The 17,725-nt window shown below is 36.5% G+C and overlaps 1 protein-coding gene across 4 annotated transcripts in view; it reads right to left on the reverse strand.

Annotated features, from left to right (window-relative positions):
* RPS6KA6 (ribosomal protein S6 kinase A6) overlaps positions 1-17,725 on the reverse strand; it is a 41,915-nt gene that overhangs the window by 18,896 nt on the left and 5,294 nt on the right. For 3 of the 4 annotated variants that reach the window (XM_061445703.1, XM_061445702.1, XM_061445701.1), the window contains exons 2-8: positions 13,084-13,143; positions 9,750-9,866; positions 5,688-5,769; positions 4,796-4,876; positions 4,219-4,298; positions 1,344-1,450; positions 1,043-1,080 (exon numbers count right to left, since the gene is read on the reverse strand). In XM_061445703.1, the coding sequence (XP_061301687.1) occupies positions 1,043-1,080; positions 1,344-1,450; positions 4,219-4,298; positions 4,796-4,876; positions 5,688-5,769; positions 9,750-9,866; positions 13,084-13,143 (565 nt within the window). Of the gene's footprint in view, positions 1-1,042; positions 1,081-1,343; positions 1,451-4,218; positions 4,299-4,795; positions 4,877-5,687; positions 5,770-9,749; positions 9,867-11,639; positions 13,057-13,083; positions 13,144-17,725 lie in introns of those variants that run through there. The other variant, XM_061445704.1, reaches the window with a different exon arrangement.

Consider the following 17,725-nt stretch of genomic DNA (forward strand, 5'->3'; position numbering starts at 1 on the left):
ATCCCATAAATTATTCTTTCCAGTCTCAGAAGGAAATGAGAATTTTAGGAGATAACTGGATTTAAACATATAATACAGAATTTTTAAAATTATGCAATTTATAAACATGATTTCTTTCCATCGTTATTCCAACAATTTTTTGAGAGTTTAAAAAGCTTAATTTTATCTTGGAATTTAATAGGTAATATCGGTAGATAAAATATATAATGAAATCTAGAACATAAAAGCATAACCTGAAACATGATTTAAAGCTTGCAGAAATTGATTGCAATTTGATTTCCAAATAGTCTTACGCATTTGTAATTTCCCAGAATATATGTATTTTAATTGTTCCTCATAGAACATTGTTCTGCAATTTTGTATGCATTTCAAAGTGATAATCTAGACAGGCAAAAAAAGAAGTAATATTTCAGAAGTCTCACTGTACACTAAAATCTTTTTACACCAAAAGCACCTCTGCTCCCTTTTAAAAGTCTCAGTCAGCAAATTTAAGCCTGTCTCTACCACCTCTTGATCTTCTGTTAAAAGGCATTTCGTAGTAAATCTTGATACAGCTCACTTCCTAACCAGAGTGGTGGATAGTTTGAGTTATTAATGTACCACCTCCTGAACTAAAGCTCCCTTAAAAAACACGTTCAATGGCTGTTTTTTTTATTTCCAACTACTTTTCCTAAATTTTAAATACAGCAATTAGGATATGCAGTTAGCAATATTGCTCTTAGTACTGCAACCTGATCTACACAAATATTAGCCCTGAAAACTAACTTCAGGGGAACCTGCATGGACATAAGGATCTGAAAACTGCAAGATACAGTCTCTGGTGATCTAAAATACTTCAATAAAAGTACTTTTATAAAAAAAAATAAATATTCATATAGAGAAGTGATACAGATTTAAGAAGTCTGTCTAATCAATCAATTTCTAAACAGCTAAATACTGGCTCACACATAATCTAGCCATCACTATACATGTCTTAGGCTTGTAACTAAAAGCTTGTACAGGAATACGTTCAGAAAGTGCTATACTAGTAAGTGTTACCTACCTGTTAACTTGATATGTCCTGCTTCATCAAGCAAAATGCTGAAAATTAAAATTCACATTCACCAATACACATAAAGGGGAATGTTTACATAAAACATTTAACACATAAAAGTTAACAATTTTGATCTCCAATGGCTGTTATTAATTTAATAAGTCAATATTATCTCATTAAAATCACAGATATATTTTTTACATTTACATAGTCTAACAATAATATTTGTAATTTTTTACATCACTATAGTAGAAAATGCAAAGCAACAAGCAAAATACATGTAATAGTGGTAAAATACATTTTACTTTACTTTTCTGGCTTCAGGTCCCTGTATACAATTCCCAAGCTGTGAAGGTGATCCAAAGCAAGGGCCAGTTCTGCGAGGTAGAATTTCACATCTTCCTCTGTAAACATAACCTAATAAGAACTGTATAGATTTACCTTCTGATCTTGTCTTCAGTTTTTAAAACTGCAATCTAAAAAAATACTCCTGTCTGCCTGAATTTCAAATAAGTTTTAGAAGTACTTTATGAGCTCATAATTCATTAATTCACCTAACAGAAATTATATACTAATACAGGCTAATCATAAAGTATACAGTCAAACTACCTGCAATACTTAAACAAAACCATCAGAGCATTATTGCAGAGCATTAGCTAACTTTTAAGGTAATAAATGTTACACCAGCACCCCTGCCACAATCCTATACTGACTGCTTTCCACTGCATTGTAAAATTTAGTACATGACTGCTGTATTGAGTGACTGTCTTTGAATTCACATTAACAATATGTAGAAAAAGCAGAAATACTTTTTCAAAAGTACAGAAAATAGAACTGGTGAAAACAACAATTACATGAAAATCTGTAGTAGGAGATGAAGAACCCACCCTGCTCTTCTGAGGAAATTTGAAGAAACCTAGTGAGATACTGAAAAACTGACTGACATTACATACAGAGCATTTGAGTGATGCACTTCTATCCTCTATATTCAACTGGTTGCTTTTCATCTCGCATACAAGAATTGTACCTGCTTTGCCCCTTGTTGTGTTCTGCAAATTACTGGAATTGAGTCTGAGGTTTAAGTGAACTAGTCCTTTATTTATTGAAAGCACCAGGAATAAGGAGAACAGCCATCTCAACTGCACAGTAGATAGCTAACAACACTAAAATTAAGGTAACTGGGCGTACCAATTTAGCAGTATACTAATCTATACTTTGAATTGCACATATGTAACCTGCTCTACTGGCAACAGAAATATTCCTAATTTCCATAACAATAGGTATTAATGTTCTGTGAACAATAAAGCTGTTACGCTATACTGTTTTACCTAATTTTTTTTAAAGAGCATTATTGATACAGGCTTTTATCTGCATTCAGGAGAAACTTTGGATATCACTAATCCTTGGAGTAGTCAAAATGCAAACCTCAGAATGCAATGATGCTAAATGGTATTCTACAGTCTCCCAATAATCATTTCACTTAAAACTGCTTTCTGTGTTAAATTAAACATGATGCAAGTCAACTTCATTAACTGTTACTAATGAAAATTTCATTATATACTCATTTCACCTCCACAGCTTAAACCCTTCTATGCATATTAGAATTTAAACACCAACAGAAGTGTTTTAATAACCTCATACTAAACCCAATTAATTTAAAATAATCCTTGTGTGGCAACTATGAAACGCCATGGGGAATTTACCCTCAAGGATATTGTCCCCATTTTTGCTTTTCCATGTACTTTTGAAAATACTTTATCTTTCCATCATAAAATAAAAAGCCCTGATTTTTTTCCTTACCTATATACACAGTAAACGTTTAAAAGAAAATAACTGAAGTCTTCCAAAAACAATTAGAGGTTTAACAATAACAAAACTTGATAATTATTACTTTATTCCCAAAGGGAATAAATACACCTTTCAACCACCCAGCTAGTATTATTATGGATAGGCTTGCATCCCTTATTTAAGAATATTGCAAACTGAGTAATCCCAGCTGTGTTAGTACTAAAGTTCTTCCTGCTACAACACAATTTCTTCTATAATTAGACATCTTATATCAAAGCAGAATTTGACCTCTTTCCTACATCCTGTTCCAACAACTCTTTGCAAGTCAGTTGGCTTGTTTAAGCCTTTTGACCTCCATTTTAGTCTCGGTAATCAATTTTGAGCTCAATTCTTAGACATAATCACTCTTTCACCAAGGTCAGCTTTTTATAAAAAGGAGAACCCCTCTCTCCCCTTTAAATTCTTCCTTCTCTTTTGCCTGTTCTTAAAGCCAAGCTTAGTTTTTACCATATGAGGAAATAAAACTAGCACATGGCTTTGCATACTGGGGACACAACCACTTCCTTCATGTCATGAAGGACCAGCCACATACCCCATTTTCCCATTTAAGAAAGTGTTATTTCCTATGTATTAGCAATACAAAGGTATTTACATGGGTGAAAACACTGAAAAGCCCTCTTACTGAGAAGTTGTTGAGAAATTGCCATTAAAAATTGAAATCTTTTATGAAAATTTGACAAGTTTGGAGAAAGAAAAGTCTCATAAACATGTTCATAATACTTAAAGGTAGCATATAATAAATACCTAATGAAAAAGGTTTAAAAAAAACCCACAACAAAAACCAGGCTGCATCCTATTCCCTCCTCTGAAGCTCTCACTCCAAAAAAAAAGCAAAAAACGAAAGGAAAAATTAAAGGTGCAGTTGCACACCCATGTTAGATGAAAGGAAGTGCTTTCAAAAATACTCAATTTACACTTTGTGAGATTAAGCATTAAGATTTGTATTACAGCATTCTGAAATTTTACAATGCAGCAGAAATCTCTCAGAGATGCAGGCTTTCAGAAGCACTTAAGCTGACTATGAGCATGAGAACTTCTACATCCTCTTCCTTCGTTGCTAAATTTTAATTTACTTCAATTAGGTTTCTAAGCAACAAAACATTTTTAGACAAAAGAACTGCACTTTGCAGATACCAAATTAAAACTCAGACTTCTAATCAATACACACTCATGTTACTTAAGGTTACAGAATTTATTCTAGAACATGTATGGAAAGCCCAACTAAGTTATTAAAAACTTGATTATGATAAGATACATGGGGGAAACAGCTACAGAAGACAATACTATATTGACAAAAACTCTTAATACTAAGTGAAGATAAAATTTTAGGTACTTACCTCTTTGGATAATCGTGTGAATACATCTCCTCCCCTGAGAAAATCCAATATTAAATATAGCTTCCCTTCAGTCTGAAAGGCTTAAATAAATAAATAAATACACAGATCAATGGTTGTGTGACAAAGATGATTTACAAAACAGATCTGAATGCTTTTACAACTTGGAAATTCCAATGAAAGGCAATACTTTTGTTATGGATCTAAAATAACTCAGCAGCACATGAGGTAACTTCCTGAATGATCACCTGCTTCTTGTAGAAGACAATCTTAGTCATAAGAGATCATTAAAATACTGACATTTCTCCTTTCTCAAACAGGGAAAAACCAAGTATGTGAATTATTGTGTTTTGGCTTTACTCAATGAAAACCAAAAAAACCTCTCTGCAGAATTTGCCAGAATCTTCCAAATCTTTCATTTCAAGAGGACTCAATCTAAAATTTACCTTCTTTTCTAGCCCTATTATTTAAAGTTGCTAGAACCTAATTTGGGCACTATAAACCTGAGAAAGAACAAGATCAGATATGCCTTCAAGTATGAAAGAAACTTTCAAAGAATGTAGCAAAACCAAATACCAACCATAGTGCAGTTTGACGATAAATGGATGATTTACTTCTACTAATATATCTCTCTCCATTTTTGTACGAACTCTATCCCGAACTGAGGGGAAAAAGGAAAAGACTAGGATGAAGCAAAAATATCTGGTATAATACAAATTGAACAGAAGTTATTTCTAAAGCAATACTTTTCCTTGTTATTTGTTTATAACTTTAAAGTCTCTCACAAAACACATGCTTTCAGATAACAAAACTCTGTTTTTTTAATTCCTTGACCGATATTCATTATTGTCTTCAATTTCCTTCCCCTCCAACACATTCCAATATTTTCTTATAATCTACATTACTTTCAAGAAAAAGCTCACATCTGTATTTCTAGGCAGCTAACTTCAGTCTCTGAATTAACTATCTGGACTGAACATATATTTTCTGTCTTCTAAGATTACTTTTTCCTCCCCAACTAGTAACAATCCCTCTTTATGCACAGTGAACTTGCATGCATTACAGTTTCTTCCGAATGACAAACCAGTAAGCTAGCTTGCTATGGCACCTATAAGAAGGAATGACTGACCAATTTTAACCACAGTAGAGCTCTAACTTCAGACAAAAGGAAAAGTGTTTATGAAATTAATTTGGTTTCATATAATGATCAGACTAAACGAAATTAAATGATGCAATTTTAAAGTTTGAAAGAGCACTGTTAACCACATACCTAAAGCTATTTGGCCAGATTTAAAATAATTCTAAAACATGAGCTTACAAGTTACTCCAGACAAAAGCTACCATCAGAGAACAGTTATGAACTCACTCAAAAATACGTAGCAGAAAAAAACAAACCAAACCAAACCCAAAAAAAAGCTTTTAAAAAGAATATTTACATGAGTCATTTAAGAGACAGAGGTTCACACACGTACCTTTTAAAGAAGCTTTTTTCAATACTTTCATTGCATAAAGTTGCCCAGCATCAGGGCCAATTATTTTCCGTACAAGGAAGACCTGGTAATACAAACCCCATTTTTAAAATTACTCCTGAAAATCTTTTACGTAAACACTAGATTAAGCTGACTTAAATAAAATAAAACACATTATTTTATGTCTTTACCTTAAACTTCATTAATACAGACAAGGAGATAGCATGTCCCTAGTCCCATCCCACTCCTCGAAAAGTCCATGCAATGAAAAGGATGCCAAACATTCATAATGTCTTTTTGCATCAGCAAGCTTAGTAATCAAATACGCAACTATCACAAAGGATTTGCAAACATCCTTTTTATTTCAGACAGCTTTCGGTGTTCTTTCCTAAGTATACACCTTTAAAGGAAGAACAAAATTACATTCCCTTAATCAGATTAGAGGTACGTACACCACCAAGCTCTCTGAAGTATTAAGCTTCATTATAAACTACGCATTCTTTCCTACAGCAAGCCATTTAAATAAGTACTTATTTGATAAGTACTTGTATAAATCTGTGTCTTTATATTCCTTACTTGGAGAAGGACAATTCTGGAGGTGCCCCTGGTCTGGCACCTCCTAAGAGTTTTTTGAGTTTTAAGACCCAAGTCTGAAATATGTAACAGGTTGTATTAATGAATTCTGTAAGAGTGCCAAGATGAAAGCAAGGAAACCTCACCATTCAAGATCAAAGCACCCTTTCCCCCTGGAATAGCAACTCCAACAGGTCTTTCTACTCTTTTATTTCCAGGGGAGTTTTAAAGATAGATGGTATATAACTCGACACTAAGAAAAGCATAGTATTAGATAAAATCATGCAGTACAAATACATGTATCTCCAGTGAGTAATATTCTAACTAGTAGTCTTTCAATTTACAAAATGGCTCGGTATGCGCTCCTGTTTCCAAGCTGCTGTTCTTATAATAGCAATTATCATGAGGAATGTTTGTACCATAAAAAAAAAATGATGTATGATCACAAGAGAATGCCAAGAGCTACCCAAAATGGCCTCTGTGATCTTACCTTATTCATGTTTTCATTAACACCAGATTTGTTTACACATATACTTCATTAGAAATTATTAGATAACTAGAAATTAGCTTTTTAAAAAATAAGCATACAAGCTGGCAACATTCTCCATTTTAGAATGAGAAATTCATACACTGCCACTGACCACGTTCCACAGGGTTGGGAGAGGGGCTGTTTTTATTTTAAGCTCTAGTTTGTAGAAAAATGTCATTGTGTTTCAAGGTTATTGGGCTCTTTGTTTAAATTTTGCCTAATGACTGATCTGCAGCACTGCTCTCCTGTTATATGATGTTGACGCTCAAATAGTAAAGGGAATAATTCAGACACCAGCAAATAAGAAAACATCTGTAGAGTAATACACTCACAATTACAAAAGTATTTATAAGCCTGTACAAGTATTTTAGTGCTTATTAACTAGCAGCCTGTGAGAATGTAAGGAATTCACATACAAGTTACAAATTTCAGCCAATAACAACCAAAAAAGTTGATAGTCAAAACTGCTCAAGCATAGTTGTAGTACTACTCAAGTAGTACTCAAAACTACTACTATTTAACGTGCAGACAAAGCCTGCACCTTGCAGAGATGCAATGACTGGCTATTCAATTGAAAAGCAGATTCAAAGTGGCCACATGTGCAAGATGATTCAACTAAGCTAATCGAAGATCATCTTCAGCAGATCAGGTGCTAAAGCTTTAGATTATCAAAGGCTGAAGAGAGAAATTCAGTAATGGACATGAAGTTTAACCCTCTATTTCTGTGAAGCATTGTTAAATCCTGCACAGATGTCAGAAAAGACAGGTAGAGGATGGGCTGTAGCACTATAATAGATCAGGGAAAACCAACCTTGTGTTTGCTAAACCCAAAGGGAGATCCCTGGGAAGTATGAACTAGAGGGATTAACACAAACACCATCAAGGCACCACTCACTGATCTTTGTTGTTTGTTTTCCCTTTTCAATAGAAAGCCACAAATAGTAGACAAAATGAGCTCTGCTCAGATTTGCAACAGTCACCATCCAGTTCTTAAAGCTAGTTCCTCAACCAAGCACTGCCAGGTTTTGAGAGCCCTAAAACAGATGTCTCACCAAGCTGGCAGGATTCTGAGCAAGAGCTTTCTTTAGGCTGTCCGGAGTCTGAACTCTGGGAAGTAAGAATCTGAGTCAGGGCTAAAAGGTCGGTACCAGATGTACTAACCTAAGATAGCTTAATACATCTCAAGTCAGGAGTAATAAATGCACAGAGCCTTTTAAGCTCTCAAGATGTGTATGAGGGAATTGCCAACCAACATTACCAGATAAACAAATATTTCCTAAGCTGTAAAGCATGAAGAAATACTTTAAAGTCTATTTCTGAACTATCATTTCCAAAATGCCTTCCTAATGTCTTCCTCCCCACATACAACTCTATGCAGAGATTTGTTCTTGCCATGAGACAAATAAAACCAGCACAAGAACAGGAAAACAGAAGCATGTATAAAACAGATTGCTTACTTGAAGCTGCAAAAGATCTAGTTTGAGTCTGGTTTAAAACAATAAATTAGCTTCTTATACACTGGGATTAGTATTTCAACTCGTGTTTAAAACTAGTGACTGAGATACTACAGTCTTGTTTTCATTTCTGCAACATGACTCCAAATGGTACACTACGAAAACATCAGTGTAACCAAAAAATTGCCATATTTCTTCTACATGCTATTTGACTGATTGTTCACTTAGTGTCTTTTAGCTGCACATTACTTGACAGATAGAGCAAAATAAAAAACCTGAAATACATTTCCCAGGTTATTTACTGTTACGCTGATTCAAGTTCCAAACTACCACAATCATTCTCCCATATCTACATCAATACAAATTTTGTATACTGAAAAAAGTCAAACATTCACAGCATGTGAAGTACCATCATTAAAAGACAAATCACTACCTCCTCCAGAAGAGCCTCCAGAAGTGTCTATTACACCACTGGTGCCTCCCAAGCATGAACCCAAGCTACAGAAGATAAAAAGCAACCTATACAGAATAGAGTTATTGTTCAGTCTGATTCCACAGCAGATGGTGCAACAAAATCCTGAGGCAGTTGAAAACACCATGGATTTGCTTCAGATAGCCATGGCATTAGGCAAACAGAGCTTGCCAGCACAAGAGCTGTTGTATAAAACCCACACCTAAATCTTTTCACATGAAAAAGACAAGGGGTAATGGGCACAAGTTAGTCCTGGGGAGATACCAACTGCACGCAGGAGAACAACCAGTCACTGGAATCATCTCCCCAGGTAAGTGGTGGATTCCCCAACACCAGACACTTTTAAGATTCACCTTGAGAGAATGCTGGGACATCTAGCCTAGGTCACGCTTGGCCTAGAAGGGTTGGACCAGATGATCCCTGAGGTCCCTTCCAACCTGGTATTCTGTGATTCTATAATCCAACCGGCCAAATTCCGTACTGTTGGTACAATTATCCCCATGAAACTGCAGATGCCAGTCCAAGTGAAGCACAGATGTGCCTCTTTTCAGTGAAAGCAAACCACAGCTTTCCATGGCAGCCCTCCCAAAATCTGCTACTGACTGACCCTTCCTGCCTAAAGACTGAGGCTGCTGTCCCTCAGTGTCTGGTATGATTGGGTGTACTGCTATAAAAAGTGCTGCCTTGGCACCAGAGTAAGATTGAAAAAGATGAAATTTGTCAGTATCTTTTCAAACATCCCCAGCAACTCTGCCTCAGCAGTAACTTTCAGGAATGCCTGGACAGGTCTATGGAAAAAGACATCTCCTTTTCCTCTAAAAACAAGACAGAAATGCTATCATAGAAAAAATGTAACACCTCCCACTCCCCACCCAACTGCAAAACAGGGTAGAAACTTCAAAACAGGGCAATTTCCACAGGCATATCTATCTGCACTCAGATGTGTTAGGTTTATACCTTCCCTTGCAGTATTAGTGAAATAAGGGGAGTAAGACAAAGCAGGTTTAAACTGAACATCAAATAAAAAATTATCTTACCTTTCCAAATGATCCCTGTCCAAGAACCTTAAGGAGTTCAAACTGTGCTGGATCTGCTTTCTCACAGCCTTCTTTCACATGGTGTGTAATAGGAATTTCTTTCACACTTCCTTCATCCTATTATTTCAAGACAAACAAAAAGCAGCAATGAACAGGCCTGAATGAGTCAAGTATCATTAGAAATGCACACAAATGCCTCCTCTTTTCTTTGCTGGTGTTTTGTTTGTTTGGGGTTTTCTTTGGGGGGTGTGGGTTCTGTTTTCTTTGGGTTTCTTAATGTTTTAAATTCTAGTATGACAAGAAAGCTGTTCAAATGAAGAATTTTCCCATCCATCCTTTCATAAACAGAAATTTCTAAACTGAAGTAAAATTCTCAAAGAATGCTTATTTACTTTTGTCATAAATTACAGCTACAGCAAAGATGGATTTTCTTGCATGAAAGGAATAAATGCACAGATCTTTAAACTAAGTCTAAGATGATCCTTCTGTGCTTCACTTTTGTTTAGCAGCCTTTAGTTTTCTCAGTTGCTAGTCTTCTCATCTTCCCCTTTCCTGAAACAGTCTTAATGAAACCTAAATTGAATTTAATCATTTCAGTAATGATTGCTTTTCACAGCAGCAAATAATAAATATGGTCATCCATTTGCAGCTAGAGGAATATGCATCATTTGAAGAGCACAAATGTCCTATTTGTGAGTCATTTAAGAACTCTGAGAATTCTTGAATTCAACAGAAGAAACAGCTCTGGAGTGCAGAGTTCATGGAAGGACTATCTTGTATGGAGACGACCTTTGGAAAGCTGAGGTTAATTCTGAACTGTTCACTTCTTCCTGTTACTCTCATCTTTAGCAAAGCAGAGCACAGCGCCCTCAATTGTGAAAAGACAAACATTCATGATGAAAACAAATCAGATGATGTATTGCAGCTCTCACGGTGTAAGAGAAGTTTGTGTGAGCCAAAACAAGCAACATGCCAAAATAAGCACCCTTGAAACTTAAAACTACGTGCTAAGGCCTACAACAGCAATCTCAGCTTACATGTAGAAAAGGAGCAGCACCTCTTTGCCCTACCAAGAATACCAATAAACTTCTTGTACACAAAAAATACATCCCAATCACACCTGATTTGCAGTACGTTGCTTTTAGGGTATCCAAATTATTATTAACTATCCTCCTATCCTCTCTTTAGGTCTTCATCTTGAAAACTTCTCTTAGCAGAGACCAGAAAAACACCCTAACCCTAACACAGTGCATTGCTCTCCTTCAACAACAAGTACAAACAGCACCAGAAAAAGACCTGGCCACTTAATGAAATGGTTGGCTTCAGTTAAAAACAGCATTCTATAGTCAGGCTGAATACAGAAAGTCTTGCATACCGGGGAGTGTTTAAGGCCAGGCTGGACAGGGAGGACTCGGAGCAACCTGGTCTAGTGGAAGGTGTCACTGCCTATGGCAGGGGGTTGGAACTGGAGGAGCTTTAAGGTTCCTTCCAACCCAAACAGTTCTATGAAGACCACACATTAAAACAAGTAAACAGCTGACATACATTTACGATACAGTGTACACATGCCAACTTCATTTCATCCCTCCACCTTGCTGACGGTACATGTAAATATTCATCGGAAAGATGCACATATCTTATTTTAAGCACGTGCCTGGAATTTAAGGCAGGTAAGAACACCAGCATTTCAAGTCATCTGACAACAGATGAAAGCAGCGAGTTGTGTAGCTGTACAAGAGACTTAATGGGTGGTTCTTTCTATGAAATATGTAAATAGTCTATTTAAATGCCTTTTTACTTCACCATCCTAATTTGTATTCCTTAACGCTGTGAACCTATGCATGAGAAAAGATCTTTAAGAGTTCACCTGCTCTTCTGTTTATCACCCACCTTGAGTCATTAGCCTGTGACATCACATGTGGTTGCTGAGGAGACTGACAGAGTATTTCTAAATGTGAACCGAGAAGGAAAATGTTTTCCATGCAAATAAAGAATAACTTGAGATGTATGAAATGAGTTATTTTTTATAAAGTGTTTTACCTTTGCAAAAGATCTCACTTAAGAATCATTAAAGTACTAAAAATTGGCATGACTGAAGTATAAGAGGACCTCTGCATCATCAACAAGAAACAAGCAGGTAAGAAGTAGAACAGATATATAAGCCTGTTTCACTTCCATTTCTGGTTTGGCCTCCATGAACTGGAAATCTGGTTATCTGGTTTTGTACTCTGCTGGTTGAACAGCACATCCATCTCAGGGTTCAGGTACCAGCTCCCACCGAGCTGCCTGGCACAAGAGGCAACTATTCTCAGTAGTTCAAGAGAACAAAGCACTGAAAGAAACTCTACAATCATTTATGGCTTTGTGCCATCTTACTTTGTTGCAGCTTGACTGGTATGTAGCTCCAAGCACCTAACAAACAAGCTCAGCAACATCCTTCTGGTTCAAGCACAGCAAAAGATTGAGACAACCCATTGCGCATCTTTCTTTGCTACATGTAATACGACTACAACACTGACTGTTTATTTGCTTACTCCACACCAGGAAAAGTCCAATTACCACGTTTCTATCCCCAAGAGTTTATTCTCCAAATCACTTACTCAAGAAGTTATTGCAACACAAAGCAGTGGTTACAGCTGGCAGTAAAATCTACTTGATACCTTCTTCCATGATTCTGTTCAAAAATACATGGATGGGCATGCTGAAAACTGATGGCAAATTTTTCCATGCGAACTCAGGCATTTCACTACGTACAGAATTAGCCTGAAATTCAGTCCAAGATTTAGCCAACACACAGAACACTGATCTTTAGCATTTCCTAAATATGCACATCACCGAATCACTGGTCAAAATCACACTCAACAGAGTTTATTTGGGATATTTCTATGCAAGTCAAATTAACACACTGGTGTAAAAATTCTGGTTTAAAATAGCAGGAATTAAGCACCTTCTAGACAAATGTACCACAACTACATCACAAAAAAAAAAAACACAAACAAACAGATGACAGTGTAATAAGAGCAACGTTAAGCGCTCTGTGGATAAATGGTTCAAGGCTGGACAGAGCATTTCCCAAGGTTGAGGGACCTGTCAATGTTTTCTCCAGCACATAGAATCGGTTTTCCATAACCTCATGGGACAAACTTTCCCAAACAAGGCCCCTACCCAGGTACTAATTTTCAAAATCACCTTTGAGGCTTGGAGCCTCTTCAGATCTGGTCACATAAAACGACAGGCTCAAAAGTTATTAAAGAGCAGGAAATGCATGACTTTTGCTTCAAAAGCAAGTCACGCTAATAAGCGTCTCAAATGAACATCTATCGAATATACTTACATGGTAGGCATATGGTTCACCTTCTTCCATAGGCTCATCTGCCATTTTAAGGCCATTTAGCTACAGAGGGGAAAGAAAGGGAATGCAGAAGAAAAACAAAAACAAAGTTAAGACCTAAAAATTTTAAATAAGCAGAGTTCATCATTTGACCCAATTCACACTTCAGAGCACACAAATGGAAACTGATGCTCTTGTCACTCTAAAACTGGAGTTTCAAACAAATACTACTACTTAGACATTATATTTAGCATCTCCCTTATGTATGATTTAGCATATCCCTTTGTAAATGCTGTTGGATAGTGTTATTTAATTGGAATGAATTTAAAATTCCTTCTTTAAAAGCTACAGATACCATCCATACAAGATGACAGCAACGCAAAACTTTTCTGGTAAGCACAAAACTTACGTTGCAGATGCTTTTCAGACACCTACAATCTGCTGCTGACAGTTAACTGCAGTTTAAGAAGAAAAGATTCAGAAGTGATTTTGAGTCTTTTCAGGGCAAGAGCGAGAAGGGCAAGAGCAGGTAGTACAGAGAATACACACCACAGAATTCTTACGCCCAAAATAATCACCTATTTCTTTAAAAATTTAGATTCCTCTAAAAATTGGCTTGTCTCAGAGGTTATTTAAATATCTAGCAAATAGAATACTCAAATTTTAAGTACTTCAGAAACTAGCTTCGTATATTAAAATACTTCTGGATCAATTTCAAAAGCACATCTTTGACAGGCAGTAAAGTATGATATGCATCTGGACAGAAGCAAATAAATGACATGCTCTTAATGACATGCTCTTAAACCAGCACAATACTTGCTATCAATTACCAACCCCCTCCCCACCTCCAAACAGCAGTAAAAAGAAGACAAGAGTCCACAGTCACAGTAAAAAAAGTTTATAAGTTATTTAGTTGAAGCTCTAAGTAACGATGGTGCTTAACAACTGAAACTTGACAAAACCCCAGTGACTCTGAAGGACGTGCTCCATTTAAACATGCAAATTAAATTAAAATTAATTAAAAACTGAAAATACCTGACAAAATGGGTGAAGCCAATTATGGATTTTGCTACTGATAATTGCTAATTTATTTGTATGTTAATCTGTCAGCATTTCTACCTTCATGTGGCATCAGTCTCACACAGCAAAACGCTAACCAGAAATAACATAAGGAAACTCAAACCACTTTTTTCCTGAAAACAGAACTGAAACCAACTAAGCTCTTAGACCAGATAACGACGCTTTTTTTCTTACACTTCTAAATTTACTTAAAATACATGCCTAAGATACTGCACTATGGCATAATTATCAGTATGCGAATTGGTAAAACACGATTAGAAAGAACTTGAAATGTAGACCATGCCCCTGTTTAAAACCAAAACAGGAAACTCGACAGACGGGTAGGGCTGAAGGGACAGGTTTATACCACCATGATTGCATCATCTAAGCAAACCCTCAACCACTTCTACTGCTTCTTTTAGGACTCCTGATTTCAAGTACAGCTTTGAGGAGCTAAGTGCTAAATGAATGATTCTGGTATCTCCAATTTTTCTAGCAAGATATCAGCGCTCATTTTTGGATTCACTAAAGAAAAGATTATCAAGTAAAGTAGCATGAGACTTTGGTTACTTTCACTCTTCTCTATGTTTCTATTTTAACCACGGTTTACACACACATTTCACATTACCTATAATCTGTCAGTTTCACCAAGGACTGGCATATTCAACATATTCATTATTTGTACCTATCATGCACTGCCACCGTAATCTCTCAAGGCCAAAACCCACTAACCCATTACCCTAGATTCAAAAATCTCACATACACTGCAATGCTACTAACTAATTTGCTAAGTATCAACTCTTTTTTGCATTAATATTTTTACCAAATTAGATACTGGGATGGACCAAACACGCAATATACTTGTTGTTATACGAATTAACTGAATATATTGAGAAATAATGCCAAAACTCAGACCAGATATGAACCAGGTATGTGCCGTCCCTGGAGATACTAAAGGCCAGGCTGAACGTGGTTCTGGGCAACCTCATCTAGTTGAGGATGTCCCTGCTGGTTGCAGGAGGGTTGAACAAGGCAACCTTTGAAGGTGCCTTCCAACCAAAACTGGTCTACATTTCACTGTCATGTACTTTCTTTTCACAGTATCACTAGGTTACATTCAAGTGTGAATCAATGTGAGGCCCACCAAAGTTGTCCAAAAAAACTTATCTGGACCCAGTAGTAAAATGGGTGTCCATGTTCCAGGGGCTCAGAAATCAAATACAATTCTTCACTCATGGGCTTATTTGAAGTGAACTTACAGGGCATTTTGCCTTTTCTTTCTTTAAATGTGGTCAGCATTTTCCAAGTATTGCTATATAATTTAAGCTCTGGAAGCAATACTACCAGACAGAAGAATTGTTCATACACTGAAAACAGCAGCTAAATTCCAGGCAATCAGATACAGAAAGCTGTCACCTTTGGAACAGGGTTTTGAAACAAAAATCAGCATGTTATTCGATCTACACAGTTCCTGAGCACACCATATAAAGCATACTTTCAGCTTTCTGGCAAAACAAATGTATTCAGTTATTGGATTTTTATGGTGGGTAATCAAATGCCATCTTAATTAACAACTTCCTATCATACACTTTCCCCCTTCACTGTTGCGTATGGGGCTTTTTTTCCTGTCCAGTCTCTACAAAGACTGGGATGTCTGCCAAAGTCCAAAGACTTCCTTGTTCAGGTGCCTGAAAGTCACGACCATGCTTTTACCTTCTCTGTTTGTGAATCCTGGTCACTGTCCATTAAAACAAAACAAAACCACCTCCAACCTGTTGAATTGTGACCCAGAATCTAGTACTTTCTTTAGTTATTTAGTTACAAATTTCAATGACAAAAATCAAATCGCTACTCTTCTGTACAGATACTTATATTGGCTAAGTTTCAGCAATGAAAGTGCTCACTATCTCTCATATAAGGCAAAAAATTTAACACTTAATTCCCACCTCCGTGGAAACCAAATCCAAAACTCTGTTTCCACAGCCAACTGGGACCACTTTTAGTGATATAATCATAAATATTTATGCACAAACATATACCAAACTATTTCAACCTCCAAGTCTTTACTAAATATCTACAAACACACATATTTAATTATGGAGAACTGGAAAGCACGTTTCCATGAGAGCAGGTGAAAGAACCACAGAATAGTTTCCATTGAAAGGGGCCTTTAAAGGTCATTTAGTCCAACACCCCCCCCCCCCCTCCCCATGAGCAGGGACATCAACTAGATCAGGCTGGCAAGAAGCAAGTACCATTACTCTGACAGAGATTTTCATCCAGGAACCATTTTGTTGTTCAGTACTGCTGAAGTTCTGCAACTAACCGAACATTTTAAATATTAACTCTCATTAGAACACAAACTAAACTCAGACATTTAGGCAAACAACGTTCATGCTTTCCAAAGACAAAATGAGAAAGTGATAGAAAATATTGCCCATTCTTGATTAGTATAAAAATAACTAGAACAGCTACATAAAAGATGAGACAACCTGAGAGGTAAGAGACTTACTTTTCCAGAGGTGCAGGCTAAGAGACCCAATCCTCCAATGTCAAACTGCCTCCTGATTTAAATAGCTGCAATAGATCCCATGACTCGCTGGGACTATACCCTACTGCCTTAGGAGAATGTCCAAAGGGCTTTTGTGAGCTGGCAAAAGGCTTAACTACTGTTGCACAGGTTTTCCCTCTGGTAATTACAGCAGAAGAATTCCAGTATTACCAAAGATTTGCACCATCTTCCCTCCCATGTGAAAGACGTTTTAATTGTTCATACAGTAAATGCATTATGGTTTGGTGGGTCTATAGGTTTTGGCAGAAATAAGCTAAACAAATGGTCAGCAAAACGCCTAACTACAAGGAAAAACTGTAGAAGGTGTACAGCTGGTTCACTCTGCTCTGCTTTTTACACATCTCCATTTAGGCATTCAAACAGAATTTTAAAAAAATAGAGGAAAAGCAGAACAGGGAATTTTATAATCATACTATTATTAGATGTAGAAAGTGTTACTCATCACCACTCACATATAATCTTGTCTGGCTTCAAACAGGTAAAATTCTACATAAGGATGAACAAAGGCTTCTGCATCCTCTGTGGTTCCTCCTTCACTGTGCTTAATTTGCTAAGTTACCACAGCTACAGTCACCAGACCTAGACCTCTAAGTTCTTCCAAATGAACACAGGAATAACCAGTTTGCTTCCCCACATACAGAAGTATTACTTCAAATACGCATTTCAAAATGTTAGAGTGGAAGCTTACACTAGAAACCCCAATTATTTCAAAAAGGCTTTGAAAATAAAGTATCTTTTGAAAAAAGTCCTGTGAAGACAACCACATTTGTTCCTCATTTATTCCAAATTACATCTGCACAGAGTTTGCATCATTAAACTGATTAGCAACACATTGGACTACTGAATCTTATTTCCTGAGATAGGTTTGAAAAATCTGGGGATTCTGTGAACAGACAAACAGGTGAGAGGGTTTTTCTTTTTTGAATGCTTAAAAGCCACCATGAACAAAACTGAAGCTTAAAGGCACCTGGTTTTCCTACAAAACGTTCACAACTTTTCTCCAATCAACTGCTG

Source organism: Pezoporus flaviventris, unplaced genomic scaffold, assembly GCF_033815535.1.
Source record: "Pezoporus flaviventris isolate CSIRO_AGI_PZ_B2104156 unplaced genomic scaffold, CSIRO_AGI_Pfla_v1 ptg000005l, whole genome shotgun sequence".
NCBI lineage: Eukaryota > Metazoa > Chordata > Aves > Psittaciformes > Psittacidae > Pezoporus > Pezoporus flaviventris.